Source organism: Exophiala viscosa (genome assembly GCF_022695815.1).
Source record: "Exophiala viscosa unplaced genomic scaffold EDD37scaffold_11, whole genome shotgun sequence".
Classification (NCBI taxonomy): domain Eukaryota; kingdom Fungi; phylum Ascomycota; class Eurotiomycetes; order Chaetothyriales; family Herpotrichiellaceae; genus Exophiala; species Exophiala viscosa.
In genome coordinates this window covers 270,333-284,973 of record NW_026944363.1, presented here as the reverse complement: position 1 = coordinate 284,973, position 14,641 = coordinate 270,333, and the positions used below count along the sequence as shown (strand labels likewise).

Sequence of the window (14,641 nt, the reverse complement as noted above, 5' to 3'; positions counted from 1 at the left end):
ACTGACAGTATCGTGCAAGCGACAGTCCACAACATTATCAAGCAGAAGCAATTGTACTGTAGGTTCCTGGTAATGATTAAATGCTGCAGGAATTTCCTCTTCCAGCCCTGAGGAGAGCATCTCAAGCAGTCCAGCCTAAAGTACGACCAAGCCCGCCATATACAGAGAAGGGTTACATTGATCACCTGGCTACTTATGAGATTACAGCCAGTGCGTCAAATCACCACTAGACGAGGAGCCAGCACAAGTCCATGCACAGAATGGTCGATGTCTCCAAGAAGCTGGACATCATTGTGGTCGGCGGCTCATTGGCCGGCCTGATGACGTCCATCCCACTGAAGCGACTGGGTCATCGAGTTACAATCTTCGAACGCTCTCCGACACCATTGCTACATGATCAAGGAGCTGGAGTAGTCGCTGGTGGAGAGACACAAGCTTTCTTCCATAAGCACGACCTATCTCGGAGACCTATGGCAGTCACTTCGCAAGTGCGGTTTTACCTCGATCATGCCGGCAAAGTGATTGACCGTGAGGACTATCAGCAGCACATGACGAGCTGGGATTTGCTCTACTACCTCGGTCGCGCCAACTTTGACTCAGTAGAGAGTGAGTATGTAGACAGGGTCCCGAAACAGGACGGAGCAGCAAGCTACGAGTACGGCAGATCAGTCACCAGCGTTCGTGATACGGGGGATAAGGTCGAGGTGACATACGACAAAATCAGAGAGGGCGAGGGCAAGCAGACGTCGACAGCTACTGCAGACTTGTTAATTGCAGCGGACGGACCTTCGTCTCATACGCGAAATATGCTGCTGGGAAAGGAGGCTGCAGAGAGGACGTATGCTGGCTACGTGGCATTTCGAGGCACGGTGCCGGAAGCGGAGGTGTCAGACGCAGCTGCTGCAGTTTTCGTCGAGCGCTTTACATTCTTCCACGCGGACGGCACCCAGATACTATCTTACACAATTCCGGGCAAGGCTGGGAGTCTCGAAAAAGGAAAGCGACTGGTAAACTGGGTCTGGTACTGGAACGTTGATGAGTCCTCTGAGGAATACAAAGAACTTTTCACGGACACTGAGGGCAACCAGCATCGCTTCACACTGCCAACGGGTGGAAAGATGCAACCGCAAGTATGGGATCGACAGAAAACCCGGGCCCATGAAGGCCTGCCGCCACAATTCGCGGAGATTGTGAGCAAGACCAAGAGTCCGTTCGTGCAAGCCATTGCCGACGTCCAGCCGCCTAAAAAGGGCACCAAGGTCGGCAGGCTGCTGAATGGCAAGGCGCTCCTTGTCGGAGATGCCTTGGCCGGCTTTAGACCACACACGGCGGCGAGCACGAGTCAAGCAGCATATGATGCCCTGATGCTAGAAAAGGTTTTCAAGGAGGAGATTGACTGGGACGAGTATGAGAAACATGTCTTGGAATTCGCTTGGGCATGGCAGCGGAGAGGTGTGAACTTGGGGAATAGGAGTCAATTTGGGCATCACCCTCTCGCGGATTGAGCGAGGCTGTGGCCCCTGGCGACGAACTAGATGTATGACCAGTGCGGGAGCATTCGCAAATGACGACTTTCAGCTTCACTGTGGTTGAGCAATCTGGCATGCAGATCACGAGACATAAAATTCATGTGGACCATTCAATGGTGATGCTGTTTACCATGCCAACTCAAGTCTTTGTTCATGTGTTTGAGTCAGAAGGTGCACTTCCCAGGGGATAAGTTAGACGGATCTGGCCAAGCAAAGTAGCCCACTAAAATGGCACGGCCACCCACTGATTTCCGGAAGATCATGAGGCGGAGTGACAGGTGTGTGATTCATCGATTCGATCTCTCACACAACAACAACCATCATACAGTGCCACCATCATCCTTCTTGAACCTGGAAGCACTCATACCTCTGTTCTTCCGACTCGCCCATAATAAGACTCTACACCGACTTGAAGCTATGTGTCGTCGCGTCCAGCGCCTCTACCTCCCAATCAAGTTCACCCCTCTCTAAGTCGCCACATCACCCGCATTCTGAGAGCACCGCCTCTCTCCTGCGTTGCATATGCCATACGACGAAGATCCCCTTTCATGGGATCTCGAGCATGCTATAAGCCTTCTCAAGAGCCTGTCGCTCCAGAAATATGATGCCACATCTGCACCACAGCTAGTCGCTCATTCGGACGAGGACACCAGCAACTATGACTCGACCGGTCAATCCCTTGGAGACTTTTCCAGCCTCTGGGACTTCCTGGGCCGCCCACATACAACGAATGACTCGCTCGCAGACATTGTCAAGTACGAAGTCAACGATGACACCGTGGCCGAAGTCGACCTCAACCAGCTGAACAAAGGTGTCCGCTGGCGGGACGAGGTGGATGGCGCGGATCTGGAAGACAATGTCGAGCCAGTACCAATTACAGCAGCGTATCTGCGTAACAAGAAACGTGCAGAACGCAGAGCAAGAGCAAAGGAGCGTGCAGACAAGCTTGTCATACAACAAAAATCTACATCAGACACCACAGATATCGAGTCAGGCGAGGAACTCGAATCCCTCCGCAGATCTCCTGACCGCAGAGCTGTCATCGACGACATTCTCGGTCGTAGCAGACCATCTCTGCGCGACACTAACTCTCCACCGACATCACCTTCACCACCCAAAGCCGAACTAAGAACACCGAAGCGGGACAATTGGCCCGTCTCAAATCCCTTCCTCTGGTCAGCTCCGGGCGTCCCATCGCCCTCAAAGCGGCCAACTGTCGAACCGCGTGATGGTTTGACACCACGACAACGCAAACAAAAGCTCATCACCGAGCTAATGCGCCAATTTCCAGAAGAGAAGAAATATCTCAAGAACGCAGGGCTCCTCGAGCCCGCCTTCACCCCACTCAACATATCCAACATCGGAGTCCACGTCTTTGTCGACGTTTCCAACATCTCAATCGGCTTTCACGACTGCTTGAAAATAGCACGCGGCATGCCTCGCGAGACACGCCTCAAGCGTGTTCCATTATCCTTCCACAATTTCTCGCTTGTACTTGAACGAGGCCGGCCGGCTGCTAAACGCGTGCTGGTCGGTTCGGACAAGTACCCGGCTATCCAGCAGGCCAAGGGACTTGGCTACGAGACCAACATTCTTGAGCGCGTGCACAAGGCCAAAGACCTGACGCCGCGTCAGAAGAAGTATCGGTCTGGCGGGGAGACGAGCGGATCTGAAACGACTGCTTTCACTCCCCACGCTGCGACGGAGAAATGGGTCGAACAGGCCGTGGACGAAATTCTGCACCTCAAGATCCTCGAGTCGCTGGTCGATGCTGAGAAGCCGAGTACCATCGTACTCGCGACCGGCGACGCCGCTGAGGCGGAGTACTCGGGTGGCTTCTTGCGAATGGTCGAACGCGCCCTCGAAAAAGGATGGAGCGTCGAGCTGGTTAGTTTCAGGCTGAATACTAGCAGCCTTTATAAGAGGAAGGAGTTTCGGGCTAAATGGGGGCCTATGTTCAAATTGGTCGAGTTGGACCCTTGGGTTGAGTTTTTGATTGATGAGGACGACGAGTGAGCCATGATGGGCCCACAAACACAGAGCACGCCATGATAAGTGTCCACTGAAGGATGAATGGGAGTTCTGGTCGGTCTGAAGCGAAGCGACACGTTACTAACATGAACAGCTGTTTGGGAACAGCTGTTTGGATGGAAGACGAGATGTATAGCTTGGGGACTTTCAGCGTAAGAATTCGGCACGGGCATGAAGCCTGGCTCGGCGACCAGCCTACATGACTTATTGTCAGTATAGCGAGGTCCATGAGTTTCTAGCTTTTTATACTGTGCAGCTCTCTGCTATGGAGATGTCCCAAACCGGACCACACCGAGCGACAGAGACAGTCGTCAACTATTCGCCTTGAATATACATATACACGTGTCCAAAGCCATGCTATGCTCATTCTCGAGTCGCGAGTCCCTGCTTATAGTCCTTTTACCCTGTCCAAAATCACGCTGTACCATACCCATGCAACCCAGCAAACCGTGCGCTATGCTCATTGTCAAAGTGGGCTCCCAACGACCCAAAAGTGCTCGCAAGGTCTTTCAAGAGGCATCTATACTTTCTGCCACTTCATCCCACCCAATCTGAGCCACAGCACCAAATACACAATAGCTCCTCCAGCCTGCAACGCACCGCCAAAAGCCTGCATACTGCGATAGCCACTGTTCACTATGATCTGACCACCAATCGGACTTCCAATCAAGGTCGCTAAGGCGGCGACGCTGAAGCAAGCACCGGTCCTGACCCCAATTTCGTGGATGGGCGAGATCTGCGCAATGCAAGCGGGCAGGATACTCGCGACGCCGCCGGAACTGAATCCGAAAATTATGGCGAACACCACACTTGCCGCGCTGCCGGTTCCGGGGACCCAGAGAGCGAGTGTGATGATGCCGGACAGGGCGGAACACGCCAAGAGCACGTTGAACCGACCGATTTTGTCGGCGAGGTAGGGTGGAATGGTCCTGCCGAATGTACTGGAAGCATTGAGGATGGGGACGAGGTATTGGGCCAGTGAGCTGGGGACTCCGTGGGCCTCGCCTGCCAGAATGATGAATGTGAAAGGGATGAAGAGGCCTAGTATTTCAGTCAGTCAGGGAAAGGATCGGGAAAATAACGGGTGTTGAAGTCAGAGTCAGTGTTTTTGGGGGTCAATACGTACCAAGCCACGTAAAGAAGGTGCCCAATGCCAATATCGAGAAGCGGCTCTCTCCAAACGGCTTGACAAAGTCTTTGGGTCGGACGGGTGTGCGTCTCGGCGGGATACGACTTGCAATCGTCAAGTTGGCGACGATCATCAGGCCCAAGATCAAAAAGGCACAAGTGCGCATGGTCCATCCGAAGCCGACCTTGGGAATCATGCGCTCGACCAGGATAGGGAATATGACGCCGCCGATGGACGATCCTGCCGCGGTGATGCCCAGAGCTAGGGCACGTTTCTTGAAGAACCAAGTCGTCACGGCAGACATGGATGGATAGAAGATCATAGAGGCACCGAGGGCGGAACAGAAGCCCTGGGAGAGGAGGAATTGGTAGTATGTTTTGGAGATGGATGCCATCATGAGTCCGAAGACGTGGAGGAATGTGCCGGCCAGCATTAGGTATCGTGGGCCGTAGTTGTCTGGAACATTGCATTAGAGGAGAGCCACTATAGGTATGGGCGAGCAAGAGAGCATACCATAAATTCTTCCAACCCAGAGACCGCCGACGAACATCATGAATGATTCCAGACTGGGAATCCAGGCGACTTCTTGAGAGGAATATTCTTTCAGCTGGTGAGTTTCGTAGTAGTCTTGGAACACGCCGATGCCTGTGGAATTTGAGTCAGTAACATTATGCGGGATGCGGAGGCTGAGGCACTTGTCGATACGTACAGTTGATCCAGCCGAAACTGACGAACAGACAACAAAAGGCCCCGAGTACCACTGTCCAGGCTTTCGCTCCTCCGTCTGGAAACTGAGAGGGATCCATTGGGTTGACTGCCGTAGATATTGGAACCTCGTTGTCGCCGAGGTCTGTTGGCTTTTCTGCGTTTCCAGATAGGGCATGGTCAGATGCACTGTCATGCTCATCGGCTTGATTGAGATTGACTGCATCCTTCTCGACGTCTTTGTCGACGGCTGAATCCATTGTACTGGATGTGGGAGAGTTGGTTGCTGTTGCGTCTCTGGAGTGGCTCACTCCCTCTGGACTGAAGGTCATTTCCGACTTGTCCGTGGAATATCTATTGGTACTGTAAGCCTGCAAGTCCATGATTGAGAGGGGGATGTCTCGTAAGGGGCGACTTACACGAGTCAATATCAATTTCTGCCTCGTGTAATGTTGTAAAGAAGAGATCGAACCGAATCCGCCAGAGATCTGGATTCGTCGTGTTTTAAGACTTCGTCGCAGATCCTACCCTGTACGATATCAAAGAACGCAATGGCTCTAGGGCCAGGTGCACCCACTGCCAGCGGCTTCAGCCCAGGAAAATCTCAGGATATGCCGTCGGGTTTTCCGATAGCGTGCGGTAAGGCGTTGACTACCTCTCCCGTTTTTCGCCTTCGGTGATGTTCAGATGGCCGAAAATGGGTCTGCTATCGAGGTCGATGGTATTATGTCCTCTTCCAACATGTCTCGACACCGAAATCGAAGAAGATAAACTCTGCCAGCGGACGAAAAATGTTGACTGATTATTGATTGACATTCGACGTTGTACGATGGTCGGTTAATTCGGTCCACACAAAAGTCCAGAGATGCCGTCATGGTGTACGAACTCCCAGAGTTCCCAGCCCAGCAACGTCCCGGACCAATCGTCCATCGGCCGCTGTACGAGGCTGTACGTAAGGCACGACAAGGCCTTGATGAGGCCTCCAGCTCCAAAGTCTCCGTCCATTGGCCTTACCAGATACTCCCTATGATCTTAGTCCGTATCAAGCTCATATTGTCAATTAAGAAGAGAGAGTAGGTTGGTGACTTACCAATCGTCCGGAATAGCAGAGGCAGGACGGACGAAATCAAATTGGGAACATGATTGAGATGTACCTCGGGCCATGTACCAGCAGAAGATGCAACAATGTGCAGTGACTACTTGAGATGATCAATGGGCATTTCCAACTGGCGCCAGATACTGATCTCAAACCTTGGGCTCGAACTCGTAACCACCTCCAGTTCTGACCAGCATGCTCTTCATGGTAAGACGGTGCACACCAGCGTCACGTGAACTTTGCCTTTGATCTAGCATCGATCAGGAGATCACGGCCTCGAAGTCGACTATCCCAGATTGGTCAAACATAGATTATTGAGGAGAGGCGCTGGCGAAGTGCTACGAAAGAAGCGGTGAAAGGTTGCATACGAGTCGCCTTCCCCTTGATAGGTGGACTACCAAGTGGCTGACACTAGGCCGAGTCCTCGCCTAAAAGTGCTGCAGGCCGTGGCCTGGCCTCTCTGATGCACAGCCACGACAGGCGAGCGGCTGAAGGTGGGAAATAACATAACAGTGTGGCCTGGTCTTGACCTTGTCATCAAGGCGCAAAGTCCGGTAAACTTATGAGTTTTCAACAACGCAGACTTCTGCACAAACCACGTCTAAATGTCGAGTGACATCCAGGGTGTGAACAAAGAGAACACAAACGCATCAAGGCGTATTCATGTCAAAGAATGTGGCTTCACCATTGTACATGATGGTGGCCCTCGTCCAGACTTCGACATCGTCTTCATCCACGGCATTCAAGGATATCCACTGAAGACATGGACATACAATTTGACACAGACCGACACACCAAAACCAAAGGGACCCCTGGGACTTCGCAGATCGATCGCAGGAACGCCGTTACGAGATCGTTCTGCAGGCAGCCTGGGATATTCTCAAGACGTCCCTGCAGGATTCTGGCCAGCCAATCTTCTGAGAAAGGATTTCCCGGATGCCCGGATTTTGACGTATGGATACGACTCGCAAGTGAGCAACTTTTTTAGTGGTGGCGCGAATCAGAACAACATAATCGAGATTGCAAACGCTTTTCTGAACGACCTGGCCGCTCAGCGAGTGGACGCTCGTGGTCGTGATATGATTATCGTCTCGCATTCCATGGGTGGTCTAATCACGAAAGAGGTATCTCAACAAAACGGCGAAGAACTCGATCCGATGCTGACACTCAGCAGGCACTACGACGGGCTTCAAATTCGTCTGAAATGGACAGCGACTTGAAAGATGTTCTGCTCTCAACCTTCGCTCTCATCTTCTTCGGTACCCCACACCGGGGTGGCGCTTATACGAACCTCGGTCTGACCATAGCGAAGATGGCCAAAGCTGCCGGCTTTAGTGTCAACGACCAGAATATTCGTGATCTCAGAGGTGATTCGCCCGTTCTTGCTCTTATACGGGATGGATTCAGCCAGCTCTTGGAGTCTGGTACCTTTTATATTTCCACCTTTCAGGAGTCTCTAGGCTACAGTGGGTTTGGCTGGATGGATAGTAAGGTATTTCATCCGACCAGCATGAGAATAGCTTTGCAAACACGGAGCAATGTTGACATCCCATCGATAGGTGGTCCCCAATGAATCCTCCGAGCTTGGGCATCCAGTGAAGGAACGAAAGAGTTTCGTAAATGCAAATCACAGAAATATGTGCAGATTTCAAGACGAGGATGATGATGGCTATATCAGGACGAAAGGAGAAATCAAACGCCATCTAGAACGTCGCAAGCTCAAAGCCGACCATATTCGAGGCGAGCAGGTCCAGAGTCAGTTGCCCGCTTGGAACCTAGTCTTGAAAATGTTCTGTCAGATTGACTTGCACAAACAGGTTGCCTTGAAAGTTTTCCAAAACACCAGATGGGTGACAGAGTCTTGCAAATCGAGGCTGCGCTCAGAGAGACGCTGTCATGGCTCTATCAAGAACCTGGTCCTGGGCTCAACCAATGGCTTATGGCAGGTGACGGTATCTTCTGGATACAGGGAAAGGCAGGCTGGGGCAAAGGCCATGAAATTCCTCCTCGAAAACTATCAGACGCTCAGCTTGTTGAACCAGTCGCTCGAAGTCGGTTCGTGGCTCCTGCTGGGAAGCTTCTTTACGGATAGGGCCGAAAGGATCCAAGCTTCGTGGGAGGGAATCTTGCATGATATGATCTATCAGCTTCTGGACAACTGCCCTGCGCTGATGGATATAGCATATGGTACCTTCGTGAAGCGGAGACAGAGCTACTGGGATACCAACAGCCTTGAGAAGCTGCTTTTGACAATTGTTACTGAATTCGACGGAGAGATGCATGTATGCTTCCTGATCGATGCACTGGATGAGCATGACGGTCAGCATGGTCGGATGAGTGACTTCTTCCACGATCTTGTAGCCAGTTCGAGAGAGTCGGTGCAATTGAAAGTTGTCGTTGCAAGCAGGCCGCACAATGAAATCAAAGACCTATTCGAGGGGGATCAGACCCTCGAAATGCAGGAATGGACCGAGAAAGACATCAAAACATACATTACTGTACGACTTGCACGACAACCTCGTTGGCAGGCACTCAAGGATAGAGGTGCTGTCTCCACTGTGTCTGATGTTGAGGCTGACATCTCAAAACGCGCTCAAGGGGTCTTCCTTTGGGTGAAACTCGTCATCGACGAGCTGGTTGACGAAATTCGGGACGGAGTAAGCATTCCTGAATTGAAGGAGTGGGTGAGGAAATTTCCCGAATACCTAGACGACCTTTTTGGCCATATGTTACAAAAGGTAAAGAAGCAACACTACATGGAGCTGGTCATCGTCGTGGAAACCCTGCTTCGAAGCGAAATTGCTCCAACTCCTGAATTCTTGCGCCTAGTCGTTTTGGCGAATTCCAAGGCCGATAACAACCAGGCCAACGAAGATGATAGTCAGGTTCACGAAGAGATCGATCCGGATGGCATTGCCCGCCGACTACGGAGCCGGAGTGGAGGTCTAGTTGAAATTGTTCCAAGGATCCAGTACGAGAATGAAGAACTCGTCGTGCAGTTCGTGCATCAAATTGTCAAGGAGTACTTTCTCCGAAGGAAGAACCTTAGTGGGTTCTCGGAGTCGATTACCTGTCTTGCGCCTGGAGTCGACCACCTTAATGGATGCTTCTTCATACTTCAAGCTTATCTTTATTGGCTGAAGATGCCACCAAAAGCCCGCATGGGCTATCTCATTGACGTGGATGAATTAGCTCGGGCCATTGTCTCTCATGCCATCATGACTGAGTTAAGTATGGACGTGGCCCCAACACGCCTCTTGGGAGCATTGGATCCTTTGATATCACAGCAGAGTAGGTATGGGCTGCTATGGCCTTTAAACTATGGCAAAGCCGCACAGCCTCCAGAATGGCTCAAAGAATCGGAAGTGGCGATACAGTATGGCTCGATGTTCATGATCGAAGCGACCGCTTTTCGACTTTCGCGCTATATCCAGGAAGCCTTGACAGATGAGATGGCGGAATCTATTAGGGCCAGTGGCGCGATACAATTTGGGTATCTTCGTTGTGGCGTTTCTACTCACACGAGAGGCCCTTTGCTGGATCGCGCCAATCTCTTGATCAAGTGCGGTGTCAATGTCTCACTGCAACGAACTTTCAGATATCGGGATCCCAATATTGCTTTGCACGCCTGGAATCAAGCTGCTTTGGACGCCTGGCCCCTTCCTACTATTTCCATGGACGCTCTCGGGATATTTGTCTCTACTCATTGGGAATGCTGCTGGGGTGACGGCATCGAAGACGACACAACTGGTCATATGGCTGTCCTCCGCAGGCTTCTAGAAGTCACTGCTGATCCAATGGGTTTGTGCCTTATCGAAGAAGTGCCTATCCGTCTCGACAGATACTTCTCGATGGCTTCCTTGCAAAGTCAGAACATTCGCATGCTCGATTTGTCGTGGGAGCAGTGCAAAACATGGCTGGCTTCTGTGGCAGACATGTTCGACACAACGCCGAGCCACATACTGTGGTTTTGGGTCTACAAGAGTGTTGACAAACCCGAGATTGCACGATGGCTGCTGAATCATGGTGCTACAATTTCTGCTCATGTTGCGATGGCGATATATCAACCGTTGGCGATAGTACTCTCGCGGAGATACAGGGGAGTTCCGTTCGTTGAACTGGTTCAAGCGTTTGCCGCAGAAGGGAAGTCACTAGAAGTCCTTGAGCAAACCCTTCTGGGCGAATACGAACGCTATTTCCATAGCCACATCATGCCGGGGTACAAGCTCTTGCTTGCGACCGAATTCAGGAAGCCGCAATATTATGAGGCTGACGCCAGAGAATTTGCCTCAGAGTAGAATCCTGGTTGGCCCAGTTGAGGCGAGTCCTAGAAGAACGGTTGGCTATCCATGTTGTCATTTCGCTCTGGAACGTGGGCATCCGTGGTTCTGGGCCGAGGTTCCCAAAACATCGGGAATCATACGCCAGCATGGTGGTCTGATGGAGAATAGCTTGTCGATGTCTACAACTTGCCCTGACTCAATCTCAGATCCTGCCGATGGTCTCGCTGGCTTTGTCATAATCGTTTAGCGACCTGACCCGACATAATATCAGCGTCTTCGCTCTGACGGTCGCCAGCCTTCCACGAGGCGACAGTCTCTCCGAAGGTGTTTTGGCTAGCCTTCCGAGGACAGGACAGGCAATGGACTCTGCTTTCCTGCCATCATGTACGGTACGTGCCTGAAATGAAGTCATCTACGCGAGTACTGCCCTGCACTGTTGGCACTTCAAGGCAAATGCCACCTCAGGTACCTGGAATAGATTCCACCGTATCGAAATATAAGTGGTGAAGCAACATCCCACGCCACGTTCCTCACTCGCATACCGGTGCGCGGAACGCTACTTTGATATCAGCTTAGGCTCCATAAATTCTCGCAAACATCGCAAGCATGGGGATGAGTTTAGAAACGGATTAGATGTTCCTTGGCAGGTTAAGCCCCTTTCTGGCGGGTTGCCTTATATCATCACACCAGTAACAGTGCTTACTTTCCGCGATATTTTGGAGCCAAATCGATGTTCGGGCGCGCTGCCTGCCTGGCAGAGTCTGCTTGCAGGACATGGCTCCGTTGATATAAGTCGCAGGTAATCATCGCAATGTCAAGTAATGTATCGTAAACATGGATCAACCCAAGCAAAAACAGGGCCAACCCTCCGCTCAGGCCGTCCATCATGAGGCTCGATCAGTTGAGAACAGTGCAGCCTACCTTATTCCGAAACTCGAAGCAGCAAAAGAGAAGAAACCAAATCTCACCATGCTCGACGTGGGCGCGGGGTCGGGTAGCATCTCTGTGGGCTTTGCAAAGGCCATTCCCGAAGGCCGGGTCATCGCCGTTGACTTGAACGAGGGCATCCTCCCTCGGGCGAGGTTACTTGCCGAGGAGGCTGGCGTCACCAACATTGAATTACGACAAGCCGATGTGTTCAAGCTGCCTTTCGAGGATGCATCTTTCGACATCACCCACTGTCATCAGGTCTTGACTCACGTCAGAACGGCTCCCGATGCACTTCGCGAAATGTTACGTGTCACCAAGCCAGGCGGGTTCGTCGCTGCTCGGGAGGGAGATCTCGATACCGAGTGTATCTGGCCGACAATGCCTGCTTTACTCAAGTTTCATGACCTCACGGTAACTTTCATGCAAGCGGCGGGAGGCGTAAGTTCAGCAGGACGACAGCTGCTCTCTTGGGCTCTCGACGCTGGTGCAGAGCGTGAACGAGTCACAGCAAGTTTCAGCACTTGGACGTACAGTACACCACAAGAGAAAGAGACTTGGGGTGAGTGATCCTTCCTGAATTCTGTGTACCCTGATAATGACGATACCAAGCCCGCGCCATGACGGAGTATCTTCGGGGTGGTCGTATGCGAGCTGCGATATTAGCAAAGGGACTAGCAGAGGAAGCTGAGATTGATGAAATGGCTGAGGCTTGGGAAGATTGGGCCACCCAAGATGATGCGATTCTAGCAATGATGCAGGGAGAGATAATCATCCAAAAGTGAGCTCGAGCTCTTGTATCGGCACCCCTAGAACACCAACTGGGAAGAGATCCAAGCAACCAGGAACAAGACGCATGCAGCAACGAAGACATTTCTCAACACGTTTCCCAAGCTTTTCCGAGCCATGACCGAGAACACAGCTTGAATGTTGTCCTTCTCGTTCATATGTGGAAATGGTATTTCCACACTGTTTGCGTCTTGCGGAATGTCTTTGCCTAAGAATTGGCACAACGGCAACCAGCCCTCTCCAAGTCGGTATTCCAGCAAGGGGACAGATCGTGCACGCACTTCCTCTCTGACGCACTGATAGTGCTTTTCGTAAGATGTCCTGGCGTGGCGCATGATTTGTCGTTCAGTGCTCTGTCCAGTCATCGCGGTAATCATGGCATAGCCCACACCGTTGATGCGTCCCATCCATGTTGGATCCAATATGCCAAGAATAGTCGACACGGGGTGGTATGCTTCATTGATCAGCGTTCCGAAGCTTTTGACCCATTTGTCAACATGCCGTTCAACCAACACAGCTCGTGCCTCCGGATAGGCATCCATCAACTCTGGTCCGAAATATGCACTGTTAGCCAACTTTTAGGGTGAGCTATGAATGAGCCCCTTCCCTCCGCACCTCTCATCAAGAGTTCGACGGGCGTAGAGGGACGAAAAGGCAGGTGATGAACTGAAAGGAGTGCATACCATGGGAAATCGGTGACAGCACTGCAATGTCCGAGCAGCTGGTCCCACTGTTCCTTTCCGAAAGAGCCTCGACCGTGATACTTGGCGTGGAAGGCCTCTTTCCACATGTCGCAGTCTTTGACATTGCCGAAAATGCTAGAGAAATGGTAAGGATCTGCGTAGCCTAATATTACGAAGGCTCGCTGCATAGCTATCGTTGATGTTAGCAACCTCCCAATTCTTCGCACCCGACCGAGGAAAGACACTTTGAACAATGGCTTCCACAGAACTTGGACTCACACAGAGTACCGGTCCTCGAAGGCCCGAGCGATAAGACCTCCATTGGCACAGTGCGCATGCATTTGCGCCTATCGATCGCTGGCGATTTTTGCAGCATGAGGGCATAGTTGCCCAGACGAGCAAAATCCTGCTCAGACATGGTATAGAGAGGCTCAGCCCAACTTCGAAAGTTCCAGAAGCACTCGTATTCGTTTGGTAGGAGGAGGTTGGCTTCGAGAGCACTGAATTACAGGTATAGAATAGCTGTAGTAACATCATCCACGTGGGCACAAGGCTGAAGTAAGCGATTGGGCGCCTGAAGACTTCACGTCTGACATGACGCAGACTCAATGCTGAGTGCGATTGTGGTCCTGAGCGAATGAAAGGGTTCGTACCAATTCACCGTTCTGGACGATCTGTATCTGCATCGTGGCCCGAGCAGCTCGAAGTTCTGTTGGAAGGCTATGTCGCTGGGGACGTCGAAGACAAAGAAGTGCTCGGTCAGTGCCCATAGTGTTTCGAATCAGGTTCCGTTCTGCGCCAGTCGGCAAATTACCAACCCAGATGAAGACAACAGGCGGTCTCATTGACCACCACTCTCTAGGTGCACAATCGCCTCGCCGAGCGCAATCAGCTGCTTTCGATATCTTCCGTCTTTGTTTTGATCCCACTTGTTTGCGAACTCGATGCAACACAGATCCCGCGCCTGCCGAGCGCTAAGCCCCATCGTGTTGTTCACAAGCACATTGAATCTATCCTTTGTCGTACAAAATACGTGTACCAGCTCCTCAGCATAATTGCCGATGAAGCCGCGTACCACCTCCCTTGTGACGCGATTGTTCTGAAAGTCATAAGACTCGGTACCGTAGATGGAATGGAATAGGCCTGCGTCGCAAACCTCTTCTGGAGCGCCGCGCTCTTTTAAGTAGGTGTATACATTGAAAAGATGCTGGTAGAACGGCTTGTTCCACGCGTGCTTTCGGGCACCCGTGATCTCTTGGAGAAATGCAAATTTGTCTTGAGGGGCCAATGGATTTGGCCCTGGTGGACAGTCGTTTGAATCTTGACTGCGTTGAGAACCACCTCCTAAGTCCTCACTCATGGCTCATGACCCATACGACGCATAGAGAGTCAGCAAAAAAGGGTCGCGAGATATTCTTTCGACCAGGATCTTTATGGATGTCAGGATAGTAGATTAAATTAACCGTCAG

General features: G+C 51.6%; 7 protein-coding genes across 7 annotated transcripts; 4 read left to right on the top strand and 3 right to left on the bottom strand.

Annotated features, from left to right (window-relative positions):
* Window positions 1-260: 260 nt before the first annotated feature.
* Window positions 261-1,505, top strand: EDD37DRAFT_612314 (monooxygenase; the record flags this gene model as incomplete). Its single annotated transcript, XM_062815348.1, has 1 exon — window positions 261-1,505. One exon carries the CDS (start codon window positions 261-263, stop codon window positions 1,503-1,505), a length of 1,245 nt encoding a protein of 414 aa, XP_062666742.1.
* A 308-nt stretch (window positions 1,506-1,813) lies between these two features.
* On the top strand, window positions 1,814-3,812 carry EDD37DRAFT_135855 (uncharacterized protein). Its single transcript, XM_062809485.1, has one exon. It carries the CDS (start codon window positions 2,052-2,054, stop codon window positions 3,543-3,545), a length of 1,494 nt encoding a protein of 497 aa, XP_062666741.1. The 5' UTR covers window positions 1,814-2,051; the 3' UTR covers window positions 3,546-3,812.
* EDD37DRAFT_135870 (MFS transporter, MCP family, solute carrier family 16, member 10) lies at window positions 3,813-6,054 on the bottom strand. The gene is made up of 6 exons (XM_062809486.1): window positions 5,972-6,054; window positions 5,816-5,923; window positions 5,399-5,748; window positions 5,203-5,334; window positions 4,687-5,145; window positions 3,813-4,601 (listed from the first exon to the last, which is right to left on the bottom strand). Exons 3-6 carry the CDS (start codon window positions 5,724-5,726, stop codon window positions 4,081-4,083), a joined length of 1,440 nt encoding a protein of 479 aa, XP_062666740.1. The 5' UTR covers window positions 5,727-5,748; window positions 5,816-5,923; window positions 5,972-6,054; the 3' UTR covers window positions 3,813-4,080.
* Window positions 6,055-6,783: 729 nt separating this feature from the next.
* Window positions 6,784-10,882, top strand: EDD37DRAFT_673546 (uncharacterized protein). Its single transcript, XM_062819483.1, has 3 exons — window positions 6,784-7,614; window positions 7,665-7,982; window positions 8,050-10,882. Exons 1-3 carry the CDS (start codon window positions 7,096-7,098, stop codon window positions 10,786-10,788), a joined length of 3,576 nt encoding a protein of 1,191 aa, XP_062666739.1. The 5' UTR covers window positions 6,784-7,095; the 3' UTR covers window positions 10,789-10,882.
* A 591-nt stretch (window positions 10,883-11,473) lies between these two features.
* Window positions 11,474-12,497, top strand: EDD37DRAFT_135834 (S-adenosyl-L-methionine-dependent methyltransferase). Its single transcript, XM_062809484.1, has 2 exons — window positions 11,474-12,262; window positions 12,313-12,497. The coding sequence occupies exons 1-2, from the start codon at window positions 11,608-11,610 to the stop codon at window positions 12,483-12,485; spliced, it is 828 nt and encodes a 275-aa protein (XP_062666738.1). The 5' UTR covers window positions 11,474-11,607; the 3' UTR covers window positions 12,486-12,497.
* EDD37DRAFT_135814 (uncharacterized protein) lies at window positions 12,390-13,801 on the bottom strand. Its single transcript, XM_062809481.1, has 3 exons — window positions 13,452-13,801; window positions 13,173-13,362; window positions 12,390-13,053 (listed from the first exon to the last, which is right to left on the bottom strand). Exons 1-3 carry the CDS (start codon window positions 13,588-13,590, stop codon window positions 12,510-12,512), a joined length of 873 nt encoding a protein of 290 aa, XP_062666737.1. The 5' UTR covers window positions 13,591-13,801; the 3' UTR covers window positions 12,390-12,509.
* EDD37DRAFT_135819 (uncharacterized protein) lies at window positions 13,633-14,612 on the bottom strand. The gene has a single exon (XM_062809482.1). It carries the CDS (start codon window positions 14,530-14,532, stop codon window positions 14,014-14,016), a length of 519 nt encoding a protein of 172 aa, XP_062666736.1. The 5' UTR covers window positions 14,533-14,612; the 3' UTR covers window positions 13,633-14,013.
* Window positions 14,613-14,641: the final 29 nt, after the last annotated feature.